At 33.4% G+C, this 16,491-nt stretch overlaps 1 protein-coding gene across 14 annotated transcripts in view; it reads left to right on the top strand.

The window, feature by feature from the left end:
- TBC1D5 (TBC1 domain family member 5) overlaps positions 1 to 16,491 on the top strand; it is a 657,932-nt gene that overhangs the window by 339,775 nt on the left and 301,666 nt on the right. For all 14 annotated transcript variants that reach the window (XM_023739548.1, XM_023739547.1, XM_023739544.1 and 11 more), the window contains one exon: positions 4,681 to 4,747. In XM_023739548.1, the coding sequence (XP_023595316.1) occupies positions 4,681 to 4,747 (67 nt within the window). The remainder of the gene's footprint in view (positions 1 to 4,680; positions 4,748 to 16,491) is intronic.

Genomic DNA, 16,491 nt, shown 5'->3' with positions numbered 1-16,491 from the left:
AGTGTCATTTAAACTGAATGTGGTAGTTTAATTTTACTGACTCAGTGTTTCTTCCTGGAAAGTACTTCGAACTATAACCAAAGATCAGCAGCAGCATATTTTTTCTCCTTAAAAGCTAAACCCATATAGGCTCACACACATATATCTGTCTACCTATCAGCCATCCAACCATTTATCTGTCCATCCACAGACACACATTTATTTTCGTTGTATTTATAAGTTGCAACCTTAAGCCGTTACTGGAATGTAACTGTGTGTATAATGCTGCTCCCACTCCCCTTTTTTAAAAGAATTCTCTTAATGATTTAATAAGAATAACAAAAATATTATATTTTTAAATTAAAACTGTAGACTTGAAAATGTTACTTATTCAATATAGTTTCTATGTATTTAGCTTTTTACATCTGATATATCATTATTTAAAATAATAATTTGAAAATCTGATTAAGAGAACTAAGTATGGCCATGAAGTTATTAGAATGTTAGATAAATTAACAATAGTAAAGAATATGGAAAATTATTAAATAATGAACTGCCTCTATTGACTTGAGGACTATTAGATTTCATGGGTGGCCCAAGGTTTTTACCCTGAATAATCAGCCTAGTGAGGCCAATATTTATCCTGATTCCTGACATAGGTTAATATTTTCATTGGCCACTGTGTTCATGGATGATGCTGAGTCATTATGTTTGCCTTTATGAATATACTTTATTCATAAATTTTTAAAAATGACTTTATATGGAATTTTAAATTTAACAAAATTTCAGTAATATATGCTAATTCATTTAAAAGACACAAAAGGTTTTAGGTCTTTACAGTGTTTGCTTATGCAATATTATCCTATCACATTTACAGTGTGACTTCTCTGAACTTTGCTTTCAACTTGGTTTGAACCCAGACTTTTCCCCCTTACTATCTGATAATTATTACATGCGCTTGACGAGGATCGTCCAACAACTCAGAGATAAGATGTTTTCTTTATTTTGTACTACTTTTCAGAATCCGTACCTAGTGTGATGTGACACTCTAAAACTTGATGTTCTTAGTTGTAAACTGAAGACATATTTGAGTAGGTGTGCTTATTTATAGTGGTATCCTGGCTGTTTTTAACTTAACCTAGTTTAAAATCTGTGGTTCTCCCTTCATGAAGCAGATGTTTGTGCATAAAAGGCACTCTAGAAATCTATTGTAAACCTGCGCTTAGCATGATTTCAGCAGTGCACAGATAGAAACCATAAATGCCTTTAGCTAAACATGACTGCAGTTAAAGCTAAAAGAGAATACGGAATTCCGTTTATCACGTTTTGAAATCCCAGTCACAATTACACATATTGTTGGCTTAATAAATTATATACATAAATGTTAGAAATTACTTTCGGAAATTCTGTGCTCTTTGTATCCACATTTAAAACAATATGACTATCAGCATACTTTTTCATATCAACCAACTTATTTTACTTGTGAATGTTATGATCTCATTTTACAAAGTTACTTACAACTAATGAAAAAAGGTGTATTATGTAAATTTCAAACTGTAATGGCCACAACTGTAAGAAACGGCTTTTGAAAATATACAGTTGTATAATGTTATACACATATATGTATATTGCTATATATGTTATGTATTGCATGTATTTTATATATGTATTCAAAAATTACTAAATAAATATATACAGATTATTAATTTATATTAAAAATTGAAATACCTTTAAAATCTCCACTATATTTTAAAAATTTAGTCTATTATGAGTTAAATTACTTTTCAGGCAAGTAAAAGGAAGTCTGTTACCTTAAAACACACCTATATGTGTGTATTATTTGATCATTTAAAGGTCTTTATGTAAAATGACTTTAATGATGTATTTATATGTATATGTGTCGAGAAAGAGCCTGTGTTAAACAGTTATGGCTACCTGACAGCTTCCTTCAAGAATCAGAACAGCAAGTAGAAATATCATATTAAACTCTCTTCCACCCTCTGTTGTTATTTTTGGGTAACACTACACATATGTTTCCATGATTGTATTGTCATTAGACTTATTAAAATGCCTGAAAAAATTAATACTTAGCTTATTTTACTTACCACAAATTAGAATGAACGCTAAAGTAACATTTGCTGTAGTTCTTAGTGGGTGTTTTCTTGTGTTACAGATGTGTTTCTATCATCTGACAACATAAATGAAAGATGAACCTTTTCTGTTTCTCTTCAGTTTTTCCTAGTTATCGGTTTTAAGCTCTTGCAAATGTTTCACACGAACGAAAATCTTCTACAGTACATAGCACACTGTATATGCAGTTTTCCAGAATTGCAAATTCTCTCTGTTCTTTTGTAAACCTTTCAATTGTCAGACTTAGTTTCCTTCCAAAATAAGAGTCTGGAATCGCCCATAACTAAAATTAAGAATTTATAACTGTAAGGAACAGATGTTTTCATAAACATTTGCTATAATTAATTTCAGCTAGGGGATTGAAGGAACAAAGCCGTTTTTCCCGCTTCAGAACTTTATTGCCTTTTCCCCATATAGCAAACTCTGAAATCTTTTCTCTAATATTGTTAGTGAAACAGTTGTGCTTCCTTATTTGGTATGTTTTTGAGAAAAAAAAAAAACCTGCTTTTTTTCCTTAGTACCATCCTTTACACCATGAAGGTTACATTAAATGTTGATATATTCATGTGGAGACAGTTATAAACTGAAGAAAATATTTGTAATATATTATGATGATAAAACCTGATGGTTTAAAAAATCAAAAGTCTCTTAATTATTTGAGGGACTTTGTATGTAAGCTGATAAATATCAGTATCAAGAAAGAAGTACTTTATTGGTGAGGTTTTGTGTATCATAATTTTTCATTTTAAGGAGAAATAAGGCTCAGACTTTAAATGTATGATATAGTGGTTATTCGATGCTGATTACAGAATGTTTCACAGGAAATGCCTGCAAGCTGTTAAACAATATGTGTTGTATGAAATTTTCCTTTACTAATTTATTTTATTTTTTATTTTATTATGTTACCATTAATAGTTGTGGTTTTTAAAGAAAGTGAAGTGTGTTGTATGTGTAATCTTACCGATGTTTTCAAAGAATTAACAGCATATAATCACTTAGACTGATTTTTAAACATTTATGTGTTTTTGGATTATTTTCATCTGTAAAATTCACACCATTTTCTAGTGTTGTAATACATTTTATGATTTTTGTTTAAAAAAAAAAAAAAAGAACCCTGTAAGTGTATTTTGAAAAAAAAAAAGGTAGTTAAAAGTTGTGTGAGTGGGCTCAGTTCCGTTCATGTCCTCCCGAACACTTCGGCGCAGCTGCAAAGATTTTGAAGAGCACCAGCGTTCTTGACTAATCTGTCAACTATAAAATGTGCAAAGAAAAATAGGTAGCTGCCATTAAAATTACATTTCGGCTTTCAATAACCATTTAATGAGTAGCATAATTATATAAGGATGCTACCTTAAGTGCTATACTCAATAATTAAAAATAATCTCATCTTTAAAGTGAAAGCTCTGTAATTACTGTTTGACTTAACCAGGACCACTGTGATGATCTCCAGTGGCACCCTGGCGTGTTCAAAGAGGATTAAAAGTATAAATTAAAATTGGACAAATCATTAAATTATTAAGCTTTAAATATCATAGAAATGAATATAATGTGATGCTGCAAGTTACATTACAGGAATTGGTAGGGTGTAATCAGTTTCTAGTCTTTCTTTTTAATTTGTTTCACAGAATAAATGATGTATTTAATAGTAGTAAACTGTGGATTCATAAGAACTAGACTTTGACGTATATACTTTAAAAACTTAAACTGTTAAAATTTTTATCAATAAGTATATATATTTTACATTGAGCCATTGGTAAACATTTTTTTTCAACTTCTGTAGTAAACTTATTTTTATTCTATAGTCTTTAAACTGACAGGTGTGAATGTGTTCCAAATTTGATTTTATGAATATAGCAGTTTCTTGAGTAAAATGCCTTTTTTCCCAAATGCTTGATGTTACTATAGGAGACACACATACCTTTTGATGTGATTGTTGTTCTTTTCATTTTTTTAAACTATCGAACTTTAGACTACAGTTAAAACATACAGTTTTAGAAGAAATATTAAGGTGTATTAAAAACTCATTAAAATGCATTCCTATTTACCATCTTTCAGGTCTGCTTTCTGTTTTACTTCTTTGCTTGCTATACATTCCTACAGAATGGGGAAATGAGGGCTGGAAAACCTTTCAGGGCTGCTCTCGGCCTGTTCTCTTTTCCTTGTAGTAGTGGGTGGCATGGGTGACTTGGTCACTAAAAAAAAAAACTGCTGTGTTTACAAATATTAGTGTATAATTAAATACATGTATGATTAAATGATTTATAAATTTTAGCTTTGTATATAATTCATAAAAAGAAAATGCCTGTACTGTACTTCATTTCTTCCTGTTAGCAGTTACTTTGGTTGTATTACTATTCAGTTTATGAGTGGTGGTAAATTGGTTTATATTTTGGCATCAAAATGAATTTTTTAAATACAAGGCCCTGATTACAAAAGATAATTTGGGGGGAGGAATAAGAGGGTATATGATTTTTGACCAATATAGTGCGTAGAACTGTCACACAGTAGTTTTTTAATTGAAATATTCAGTTTTAGACTCTCTGTTATTTATTGTTTAAATTTTTTTTTCAGGTGATGCCAATAAAAATGGAAGAACAAGTTCTACTTCAGACTCTGATGGGACTTTTAATTCCTATAGGTAGGTGATGAATACATAGATACATAATCTTACAAAAAATGTACAAGATACATAATCTTATAAGATTCTAATCTTAGAATAGTAAGGAACTGCTGCCTGTGCTTAAAAAATATGACAAATATAAGGAATATTGTGATATGAAATAGTTCTACAGACTTAAATGAGTAATGGAAAATGCAGCATTCTAAGTTCTTAGGAAATGAACTTACTTTCGGTATCTGTTATTCTGTAGTAGGGTAGTTGGCATAAGTGTACATGTAGTATTAAGCTTCATTATAATCCATTTTTGTTTTTATTTTGTTCAGTATATTTCTTACACTACTAATGACTTTCTTTTGTTTAAGTTCTCTGCTAAAACACAGTGTACTGCCCATGAGAGCCTAAGAGAGCTTAAAATGTAATTCATGGTTAAATTAAGTGCTGTTTGTTAATGTCTCATTTGGCTCTTCAGCAGACAGCGCAGTTACATCTCAATTACTGGTTTTTAAAAAACGATACCTAAGTTCGGAAAACATGTATCTACCTAGTATTTTAATATTCTCCTCATAACTTGGATTTTGCTTGAGTTAAATGTTTATGGGTTTTGTACACGCATAACAGGTAATTCTAGGGAGAAGAACGATTAAAATACTTCTCCCAATAATATTTGAAAATTCATATGATGAACCAAAGCGGTGTAGGAACTCAGTTATCCTCAGAAATAAATACAGATCCAGTAATGATACGTTTTGGCATTACAGATGGCAATGCAAATTCTTAAAGAAGTGTTTTAATTTGGAGTACATTGTCCTTATGGTTCATTAATTCTGATACTTGTGTAACAACACTATGAAATGTACACAAGAACTACTCTACACTTGGAAACTCATTGGAACATCAAGCTGAATCTCCTTTTATATAATCAACATGAAATTTACGCTTAGATAGTTTATATTTTTAGTTGTATATATATTCTATATCCTTAATTGAAACTGCGTCATTTGTTTCTTCATATCCAGCCTTTTAACATCTAGAGAAGGGTCTTACGTACATTGGGCACTTAGTGAGAATGTGGTAAATGAGAAGGTTTTTACAGTTTGTTTATGAGTTCCAGAAATGGGATGGCGATTGAAACACTTGACATCTTTATTTTATACTAGGTGGAGTCTGTGTAAATAATCAGTTGTTCAGGTATAACAGGTCCTACAAAAGGCTTATGTTCCCATAGTGTTCTGGTAGGATATTATCAAAGCAGTACACCTCAGATGTTTTCATTTTATTTTTCACTGTACCCATCCCACCTTATAAATGTTGGGATTCTCTGAATCCTTCTTTTTGTCCTGAAGCGTGGTGTAAAGCTTGAATTTGACATAATAAATAATAGGTAAAATCCTTCATCTGAACAGGACACAACTGTGGCACTCCCCCAAAAAAATGAATAAGAAAGATAGATAGTTAAATAAATATACATGATCTGGCATGTAACTGAGAAATATTAATATGATAATATATGTAAAATTTATGGTGGTAATATCATTATTAGGTATAAATACTATAAAAAATAACCAAAACAGAAGTTAAGGATGTGTTTCAGAAAAAAGAAAATCCCTTCATATGTATATAAATTTTGTTGGCAAATTATATTTTACAATTACATTTGTAAGTTAGCTAATTATGGTAAAAAATGGGCATAATATAAAGTTAAGAAAAATGTGTTAATGTGAAGGCATGATATTACCCTGTAGTTTATTTTGTCCTTGAATAGTTTGAAATTAAAGTATCTTAGTATTATTGAATGATAGTTGTATTTTGAAAATGAACTTCTAATGCAGCTTTGCACAATAAATACTAACGTTGTTAACGAATATATTTTTAGTCGATGCCTGTCACTATTGTAGTGTTAGGATATTAATTCATTGCTGTAATTAAAAAGGCAAGATAAAACCTCAGGTAGTACAGTCTATAAAAGCAGGCTTTCAATAGTTGGAAGGCCAGTGCTTTTATTAAATAGTATTATAGTATATTTAAGGTGGGAAATGAGTGTTTTTCTACTCAGTAGGCAATAGCTCTTACAATATAATGAGCTACTTGTGAATTTGACACTTAGGTTAAATGCAGAATTCATAGAAGCACAGCTCTAGGGTATGTTTTCATATTAAAGTTAACTGACAAAACCTAGAAATGGTTACAGAATTACACCAAAATGGCAACAGAATTGCCAGTAAAATTTACTTTTGAAAATGAAAATTATTTTTCTTTTGCCATTGTAGCTCTTTTAAACTAACTAGAAATAAGTTATTAGAAAAATGTAAGTACCGGAACTCCAATCCTTAAACATCTTTTAGCCTAACAATTCTGTGTCTGTTATTTAAACTGCCTCCAAAATCCTAACCCTTCTTCACATTTAGACAGCTCAGGCCATAAGCCTAACACCAGCACATCCAAACTATATGCCCTGTGTTAAGGGTGAAGATTAGCCTTACTTTCTCGTCTGTAAAGTGGGCATTATACAGGTTTCCTTCTCACAGCTGTTTTAAAGACTGAGATAAAATGGGTAAAATAAAAGCCTTTTGAAAAAAGCCATGGTATTATTGTTATTAATTCTTTGGTGCTTTACCCATGTAAATTGGCAACTTGGTTTCTTTAACTTTCATTTAACCCTTTAAAACATGTACCCTTTGTAGCATATGTAGAGGTTTTATTAATTTGTAAATTCAGTCTTCAATTGGTCGCTCAAACTTATATCCTTTCCATCGTTTGTATTATTGTGTCCTTGTCTTAGATTGTCAGTTTCAAGAGGGCGTAGTCTTTATTTTGTTTTGTTTTAAATGATATCTAATCATAATGGGTTGAGTCAAATCTTGGCTCCAAATACCGTGGAAACTTTGAACAAGTCTCAGCCTCAGTTTTTCATCTTTGAAGTGGGAATGATAAAATACAGTTGTAATGAGGACTTAATGGGAGAATGGCACATAGTAAACACTGAATAGACGTTAGCTGCTTTTGTCTTCTAGTCTGTGTCATTATCATTGTCATCATCATTAATCTTGGGGTGTTGTAGAATTTTTTAAAAGTGCTCTAATATAAAGACACAAAAGTGATAGAAAAAATGTTTCTTACAGGAAAATAACTTTGTCTATGAGCAGAAAGGGAGCTAAGAACAAACTTAACTTGAGGTTTGTAACTCAATCTCTGATGTAGTATTCTAGGTTGTCTTTGTATAACAAATCTGTACACTTAGTAAAAATAAAACGCAGCTATTTTAGTATAAATTCAAGGATGGATTTGTGGAGCTTTGACAAGTAAGAGTTGAAATTTAAAACTGATGGACCCTAACTATAGTTTTATGTGCCTAATGCTCATAGATTTGTTTTTCATAGACTAGGAGATGTTAATTTGGATTGTGTCTTTTGTAGTTTTGCTTCATTGAGTCAGATAGAGTACAGCTGCATTTAACTCCTAAGGCATCAGCATGATTATATGATGCCTGAGTAATAGACCAGATCTTGTTTTGGAAGTTTGGATTAAAATTTGATTGTACATCTCCCAACTAATTTGCAGATGACATGTTAAAATGGAAATTTAGAAGAATTGGGAAGACATTATTAATTTTATGAAATGTATCTTGTACTTTTTAAAGTCCAGTGTTAATGTTTTCTGTCAAATTATATGAGCTTCCTTTTATTTCTCATTTAACCATTAAACTGAGAGAACCTTGCTGGGTATGAAAGAAGAGAAGTAGTTTTCTGATTAGCAGTTTGCAGTAGACGTTTAACTTAGTGACTGTAGCACAGGGCCACATGGAAGAAGGAATATCCTCTTCCCACTGCTCCTCCTCCTCTTCCCAAGGGTAGCTGACCTTCTCCTCGCCAAAGAGGCGAGCCCCTTGCCAGCACATATGACTACAGACTATTACATTAATCTGTTTAGCTGTAGTACCAGCTGCTTGCATGTTTTTAATTATCTTATTAGATGGTATAACAGTGACCTATGAAATAAAATGAAGGTGAACATTTTCAAAATTTCCCTTTTTTACCCTATGTTCCTAAATATCTTTATTGATCAAATTACAACTTTTTACCAAAGTGCAGAGGAAGTCTTCATGGTTTTTGAGTCAATGCAATGCTTCAAGCTACTACATTTTATAAGGTTTTTAAAGTATAATGTTGTCATAATTTCCAATATAGAAAATACTTTATTTTTGCCTCATTTATTAATAAGATTTAGGTTGAGTTTACGTAGCCAGATATCAGTGATCAACTTGTGTTAAGAGTCAATTTAGTGGGAGAAATCTCAGGCGATTATTTGCCATTATATGGTAAACTAAAAATACTATTTAATTTTCAAACATAATCTTGGCATTGTATAAATGTCATAGGGTAGAATATATATCGTTGTAGATTATTTTAAAATATATGTGTATATTATATTTAACTCTGCTCTTCTAAATTCTGTATTTACAATAGTAAATCACATGGCATCATTTATGAACATTTTCCCAAACTGCTGTTAGGAAAAATGTACTACCTTCTGGATTTTGACAGTTGGATGATTTTCAAATAATACTTGGTAAATGCAGTGTTGACTCTAAGAGACACAGTTCAAAATAATAATAGCCAATGGCTGTCCAGTTATAAGTCAGAGTCAGTAAACTGAAGATTATAATAATTTAGGAACTATGGTTTTGAATTAAAAAACAAAAGTTACCTGGATACAACAAGGATACATGTGTCTTTTGTGTTAAAAAATCCTAAATCTGGGAAGATGGGTTGGCTTGAGACTTGAAAAATCTATAAAGACCTTGCATACTTGATACTACACAATTATTTGTTATTTTTGTGGAAAGAAATATTCGTATTCGTTGGCTTCTTTTTTCCTCCCCTAAAGAAATTCTGTATTTCTTATTTCAGAGCAACTTTTATTGAAGAAACAAAGGGAGCTTTTCCCCATTAGTATATTTTGTTTTATTCCTTTTAGGGAAAACAGAAAAACAACGACAACAACACTTGGCTCTAAAGTGTAGGGTTCAAATTTTTTTATATTGATCAGAGCCTCCAAACTTGCCTTAATATCCAACATGGGATGTTATATGGCTCACTGAATCAAAGGCTGTTGAAGTTGGTAAAAAGTGGGGTTTTTTTTTTTTATAGTTGGTTTATCCTTTTAAATCTAAAAGTTAAGTCTTTTACTGAATAAGAAAAAATATATTAATTTGAATTCTTTTGAATGATTGAGTAAATTTAAAAAATTAGGCTTCAAGTTGTATCACAGATTTTTATATATCCTATTTCATATTAAATCAATATTTTGAGAAGATGTGGGAAATATGCTTCCATCTATTACATATGTTTTTGGCATAATACCTTATTTTTTTTCATTTGTGTGTAAGAATTATACATCTCATTGAAATAAAAATGAAGTGATTGAAAATATTAGAGGAGAGATAATAGGGCAGATGCACACTTTGTTTTGCTAATTGTTGTAGTTTAAGTGAAAGTTTACTTTCAAGTTAGTCTCTTACACAAAAATTTATACATACATTGTTATGTAACCCTAATTACTCTCCCTATACTGTGATGGCACACTCCTCCTTTCCACCCCTGATTCCCCATGTCCGTTCAACCAGTTCCTAACCCTCTCTGCCTTCTCATCTCACCTCTCAACAGAAGCTGTCTGTTTAGTCTCATGTATCTACTTGAGCTGGAAGCACACTCTTCACGAGTATCATTTTATGTCCCACAGTCCAGTCCAATCTTTGTCTGAAGAGTTGGCCTCCAGCTTCAGTCAGACCTTTAAGTCTGATCTTTTTCCCAGAATTTGAGCTCTGCACCCCACCTTTCTTCTGCTCCATCAGGGACTCTCTGTTGCATTCCATGTCAGGGTGGTCATTGGTGGTAGCCGGGCACCATCTAGTTCTTCTGGTCTCAGGCTGATGATGTCTCTGGTTTACGTGACCCTTTCTGTCTCTTGGGCTAATACTTTCCTTGTGACTTTGGTGTTCTTCATTCTCCTTTACTGCAGGTGACAAATGCGTACTTTGGACAACAAGATTTAAAATTCAGAAAAATGGGTTATGGTTATATTCTTAGAATGATATAGTTTTTGTTAACCTATTATTTTAAAAACATAGGCTCAATTTAATTGCTAGAAGTATCACTAAAGATAATAGAGACCTACCTGAATTTCTCACTCCAGTCCCCCACCACCGAGTCATCTGAAGTTCCTAAAGCCTTGTCATTTTAATTATTTTCCCAGGACTTCATAGCTTTAGTTTGTAGAGGAGGAAGGAGGCCTAGAATTAGGATTTCTTTTCAGATTCCTAGAGCATTGTTTTTCTTACTTTGTTGTGTTGCCAGTATTTTGTCAAGAATCTGTATAGTTGTTACTTAAACTCTGTACATTCTTAAGAATAAATACATGATCTAGGGGAACAATTTGGAAAAAGCACACAGATAGAAATAAGAGACTAGAGTTTACATCTTAGTCCACCACTTATTAACTATGTAACCTTAAAAAAAAAAAAAAAGTTGCTTTCAAGTCGATTCCAACTCAGGCAACCCCATGTGTGTCAGCATAGAACTGTGCCCCATAGGGTTTTCAGTGGCTAATTTTTCAAAAAGTAGGTTGCCAGACCTTTCTTTTGAGGTGCCTCTGGGTGGACGCGGACCTCCAGCCTTTCAGTTAGCAGCTGAACGCACTAACTTTGCATCACCCAGGACTCATGAGTAACCTTAAACCACACACGCACACACACACACACACGTACACAAAGCATTTGCCATTGAGTTGATTCCGAATCACCAGGACCCCATGTTCTGCAGAGTAGAACTGCACTTCATAGGGTTTTCAAGACTGTGGCTTTTCAGAAGCAGGTCGTCAGGCCTTTCTTCAGAGGTGCCTTTGAGTGAGATCGAAGTGCCAGCCTTTCAGTTAGTAGTCAAGCGCTTAACCATTTGTACCACCCAGGGACTGGTTACCTCTATTTAAGAATCAGATTTATCTATACTTATCTATAGATTATATAAGAGGAATTTGTATATAACCTGTACATATATTTGGCCTCACAATTTTATTATCAAATTTTTATATTTCTTGTTTCGATATCAGCTCAAGAAGCATCACAAACTTTACAGTTAAATGATAATCGTAGATAGCACACAATGGGTAACCTTTGCATTTTCCAGGAAACTAAAGTCAGAACATTACCTTTTGTTCTTGCAGCCTTTGAGAGGAGAAGAAAAAAATCACATTTGTATGATGACTGTATCTTCTTGAAGTGAATTTATTATTTTGTTTATGATAATGGATCTGGTCACTATCTACGCTTCTCTATAATATGCAGTCTGAACTAACTGATCACTTAACTGATCACTCTGAAAATATGTTGCCTTCTATTTAAGAAATTAGCTGTGTAGCTGTTTTATTTATATTAACATTTTTAAATTAACATAAGCCAAACCCACTTGAGCATACATGTTACAATTTGAGTTCTTTCCTTTAGAAGTCCCTTCAAGCCCTTTTTATAATCTATAGCCAGACTTTAGAGAAAAAAAAAAATTCATTTTTTTTTTATTTACATTGTCAGCTGCAAGCCCCATCATTCAGGGGCTGTATAAATGTTTATCTTTGAAAAGATAGGCATACATTTGAAATACAAGGATAACCTGCTCTGAGTCTATCAGCACTGAAGGTCCCTTCCCCTGGACTTCTGTTTTATCCCATAGTTCCAGTTGAAATGCTCTGTTATTAGCCCCATGGGTCATCATTTGTATATCAGCATGTTGTACTTTTTTAGGTATGGAGGGAGGTGAAATATACAGAAATCAATTAAATATGTAGTCAATAATGTTGAAGTGTATTATTGGAGCTATACTTTAAGCAAGTACTACATAGAATTAGGGTTCAAAATCAAAAGTCATGTATTTTTTAATTTTATCATTTTATAAATAGCTTATTGATTCGTTTATTGGTCGACTTAGAGTCAGATGGTTTATATAATGCTTAATTTCTGATTTTTGCTGTGTTGAAAATTTGTAATTCTCAAAGATGTAGTTTAAGGGAGAAACTTTCATAGACTATTTTCATAGTTTTTTGTTACGAGAGAGCTAGCATATCTTCAACAATCTGCAGATCCTTATTGTACACCTATTATTGGCAAGCCAGCGTACTATATCTCCAAGACTCAAAGAGGAGTAAAACACAGCCCCAGCCCTTACGGCTTTCACCATCTAACAGGGCAGATAAACATGGAAGTCACTGAGATACTGACCGGTGTTATGATGGAGACATTTACCAAGAACTAGGAGAAGACCAAATGGGATAATTGGATACTGAAGGGTGTGGCAGTGGGTGGTGGGTTGCTAGGCATTCCAGAGGGTCAGGAGTCTTTAGGGAGATGAACAAAGACTGTCTACATTTTCTACTCTCTAGCAATGCTTTTTTTGCAGTGTTAGAATGAATAGATTTGGTTAGACTTGCATTTGTTAGCGACAAAAGTATACCTTTTATAAAGAAAGTTAATATGACCTACACAACTTGGGTATTTACGTATATGTTTTCTTTCAGTGACAGTATTGCTTTGCATAGATTGCTATTTTGATGGTATTAAGATTTCTTAGTTCAGTATATCAGAGATATTTGGTATATTTGAATATATGGTTAAACAATTTAACTGGGAGTTGAAACTGATCTTTAAATGTACACAATCACACAAAATTATTATGAAATAGTTGATAATGATACAATTGAGAATGGGTATTATGTGCCTAGAAATATGGGAAAAATCAATAAAGCAGCTATGGAATAAAAAAGAACTTGCTGGTGAGAGAATATTTGAAATGTAAAAGACGTCTTAGTATCATCTGAACATATGGACATGGTTTTTCATCCCATGATTATAGATGCAATGTTCTGAGATGGATATAAAAGTAGCTTAGTCTGGTTGACATTTTCTCAAAGTTTCAAAGACTCTATTCCTGTCTGCCTGTTCAGATTAGGAAACAGACTTAGACAATTCAAGTGTCATGCCCAAATCTCTCAGCCCATTACAAGCAAAACGGGATAGCTGAACACCATCTCTTAACTCTCATTTCAGTTTTCTAAATATGCTTCTGGATCTTAAAGTTCTCTCAAGCAGCAGAGCTCTCCTGTCACTGGTGATAACTGATGAGGTCTCTCATTATCTGGATTTTGTTCAGTAGTAAGTTTATAATCTCCAAGCTAACTACTGTTGTTTGCTGCCCCACCCCACCCCAGTTTACCACAGGTCTGTACCCAGAGCCTGTTTCTCTGTTTTGTACTCTCTCTTGGTTGAACATGAACTGCTTTTCCAGAGAAGAGATTTGGGAGTGGGTGGAAAGGAATGGGGTCAATAAGTCAGGTCAGAGTGGTCTGTTTGGTACTTTTAGCACTGCTCCTGACCCTGTTTCTCCTACTGCCATCTGGGCTGCTAATGAACCCTTGGTAAGGAACCCCATCTTCCTACTCTACTTCTCTAGATGCCACGCCTAATCACAGTATTTTTAAAGGCTCTGTAGAAAAATAAGAATTTTCTTTTGGTCCTGATTTTTAATTTTATAATAGAATTCTATGTAACAGCTTTACAGAAGCATCTCTTTGGTTTAATACAAAGATATTTGTGGTCACATAAATTTTGTGGCATCTGTTTGGGGGTATCTGTGCATTATTATGCATATCAATAACAGGTAGAAAATACAGATTAACAAAAGATCTTTTGTAAGTCAGAACTGTGTTTGAGTTCTGTTGAAGTAGATGCACTTTAAAATGATATCAAATTTTAGCGATGGATAACATTTCTGTCTAACACAGGATTGTTTTGTGGAACATAATTTGTGTGAGAAAATAATGAATCTTCCATTGTGATGTGGAGCTGTTGTTTTAAAAAAATCAATAATAAGAATACTGCCTTCAGTGGTATTCTAGCCTACATGAAATGAGGGCTCACCCCTGATTCCTTCATTTTATGTCAAGCAGTTTGGTGTTCTCCTAACCCTTCTCTCCTCCACCCTCGATGTCCAGTATTAAGAAGAGGGATTTTTTTCCCTTTTTCTTTGGATATACAGTAACACATCAGTTATCTAGAGGTCAAATTTCTAATAGCCTGAACCAATCAGAATATAATCAGAAGCTTAGAAATAGGAGGAAATATTAGAATGGCCAAAAAAATCTGTTCATTAAAGTAAATGTAGTTATAGGAGAATCCTTCCAGTTCTTAACTCTGCTCCCACTTAGTCTTATTTCTCACCTGTTTTTTTAATTTAAAAAAAAAAAAGATAATTTATGGTATTGAAATAGGTTAAACTATATGGACACGTTTAAAGGCTAGTTTGTTGTCTTTTTTTTAAAAAGACAAACTGAGCAAATGGCAGAGGGGTACAGATTTGGGGATTTCTGAAAGCCTGTATGTACTCATGAATAAGGAAGACTGAAGAAGAATTGATGCATTTGAATTATAGTGTTGGCAAAGGATATTGAATATACCATGGACTGCCAGAAGAACGAACAAATCTGTCTTGGAAGAAGTACAGCCAGAATGCTCCTTAGAAGCAAGGATGGCAAGACTTCGTCTCACATGCTTTGGACGTGTTATCAGGAGGGACCAGTCCGTGGGGAAGGACATCATGCTTGGTAAAGTAGAGGGTCGGTGAAAAAGTGGAAGGCCTTCGATGAGATGGATTGACACCATGGCTGTAACAATGGGCTCAGACATAGGAACAATTGTGAGGATGGTGCAGGGCCAGGCAGTGTTTGCTTCTGTTGTTCATGGGTTCGCTATGAGTCAGAACCAAATTCATGGCGCCTAACAACAACATACGTGCTCATTACACGAATTGGTAGCTGATAGCCTGACCACGAACGGGCATGAGAGAAATACCACTAAATCAGAGTGGGGAACTCTACAGCAAAGCAGTTTGGAGTTATTTGCTGTAGGGGCACGTAGCCTAGCATTCTCCAATTGTATGCTGGATCTGGACAAATATGCCTTTTAAACCTTGGACATGTTTTGTAATTCTCAACATTTTTGTGTTGAGAAAAAAAAAAAAAAAGTCACAGTAAAACCTGCAAAAGCCAGAAACTGTAAGGTGGGACCTGTCAGAGAAGGAGAACTCAAATATTTTCCACTAAAAGAAGCGATCGGAAAGCGTCAAAGGCAAAAAACTTGGAAGACCTGGAAAAACAAGACAGTCTCGTTGAGTTTTGCCTGTCACAGATTTTACTGTATATGGCATACATTGGTTTTTCATCATGCTGGGTAAACGAGGTATTGTTGTGTTCAATTAAGACTTTTAAAAATTGGCTTTTCATCATGCTGGGTAAACGAGGTATTGTTGTATTCAGTTAAGACTTTCCAAACTAGCGGGGTTTTGTCATTTTGATTATAAACAAGTGAGATTTTTACTAGCCCTTGAGTAGGGATGTTTCCTTACCTTTTCAATAGCACATGTGAAATTTTTTTCCAGTTACATTAATTCAAGCCAATGAAAGTACATAATTGACCTTAAAGTTGATTTTATCATGTGGCCCATTTATCCTCATTTTATAGTACCATTTTCTAGATTTTAAGGCAATCTATTGCTAGGTATGATTGGTTATATTAGGCTCACGGTCAGAATTTTTGGTCTAGTTCTTTCCAGCATTGACCATTTTTAGTCACAAATAGAAGTAACACTGTCACCACTAGAGATTTGCTTTCCTGACTTTAGCGCTTGGCGTGTGTGTGTGTGTGTGTGTGTGTGTGTGTGTGT

Source organism: Trichechus manatus, unplaced genomic scaffold (assembly GCF_000243295.1).
Source record: "Trichechus manatus latirostris isolate Lorelei unplaced genomic scaffold, TriManLat1.0 scaffold00136, whole genome shotgun sequence".
NCBI lineage: Eukaryota > Metazoa > Chordata > Mammalia > Sirenia > Trichechidae > Trichechus > Trichechus manatus.
The sequence above is the reverse complement of the archived record's forward strand: the minus strand, read 5'-3'. Positions and strand labels throughout refer to the sequence as shown.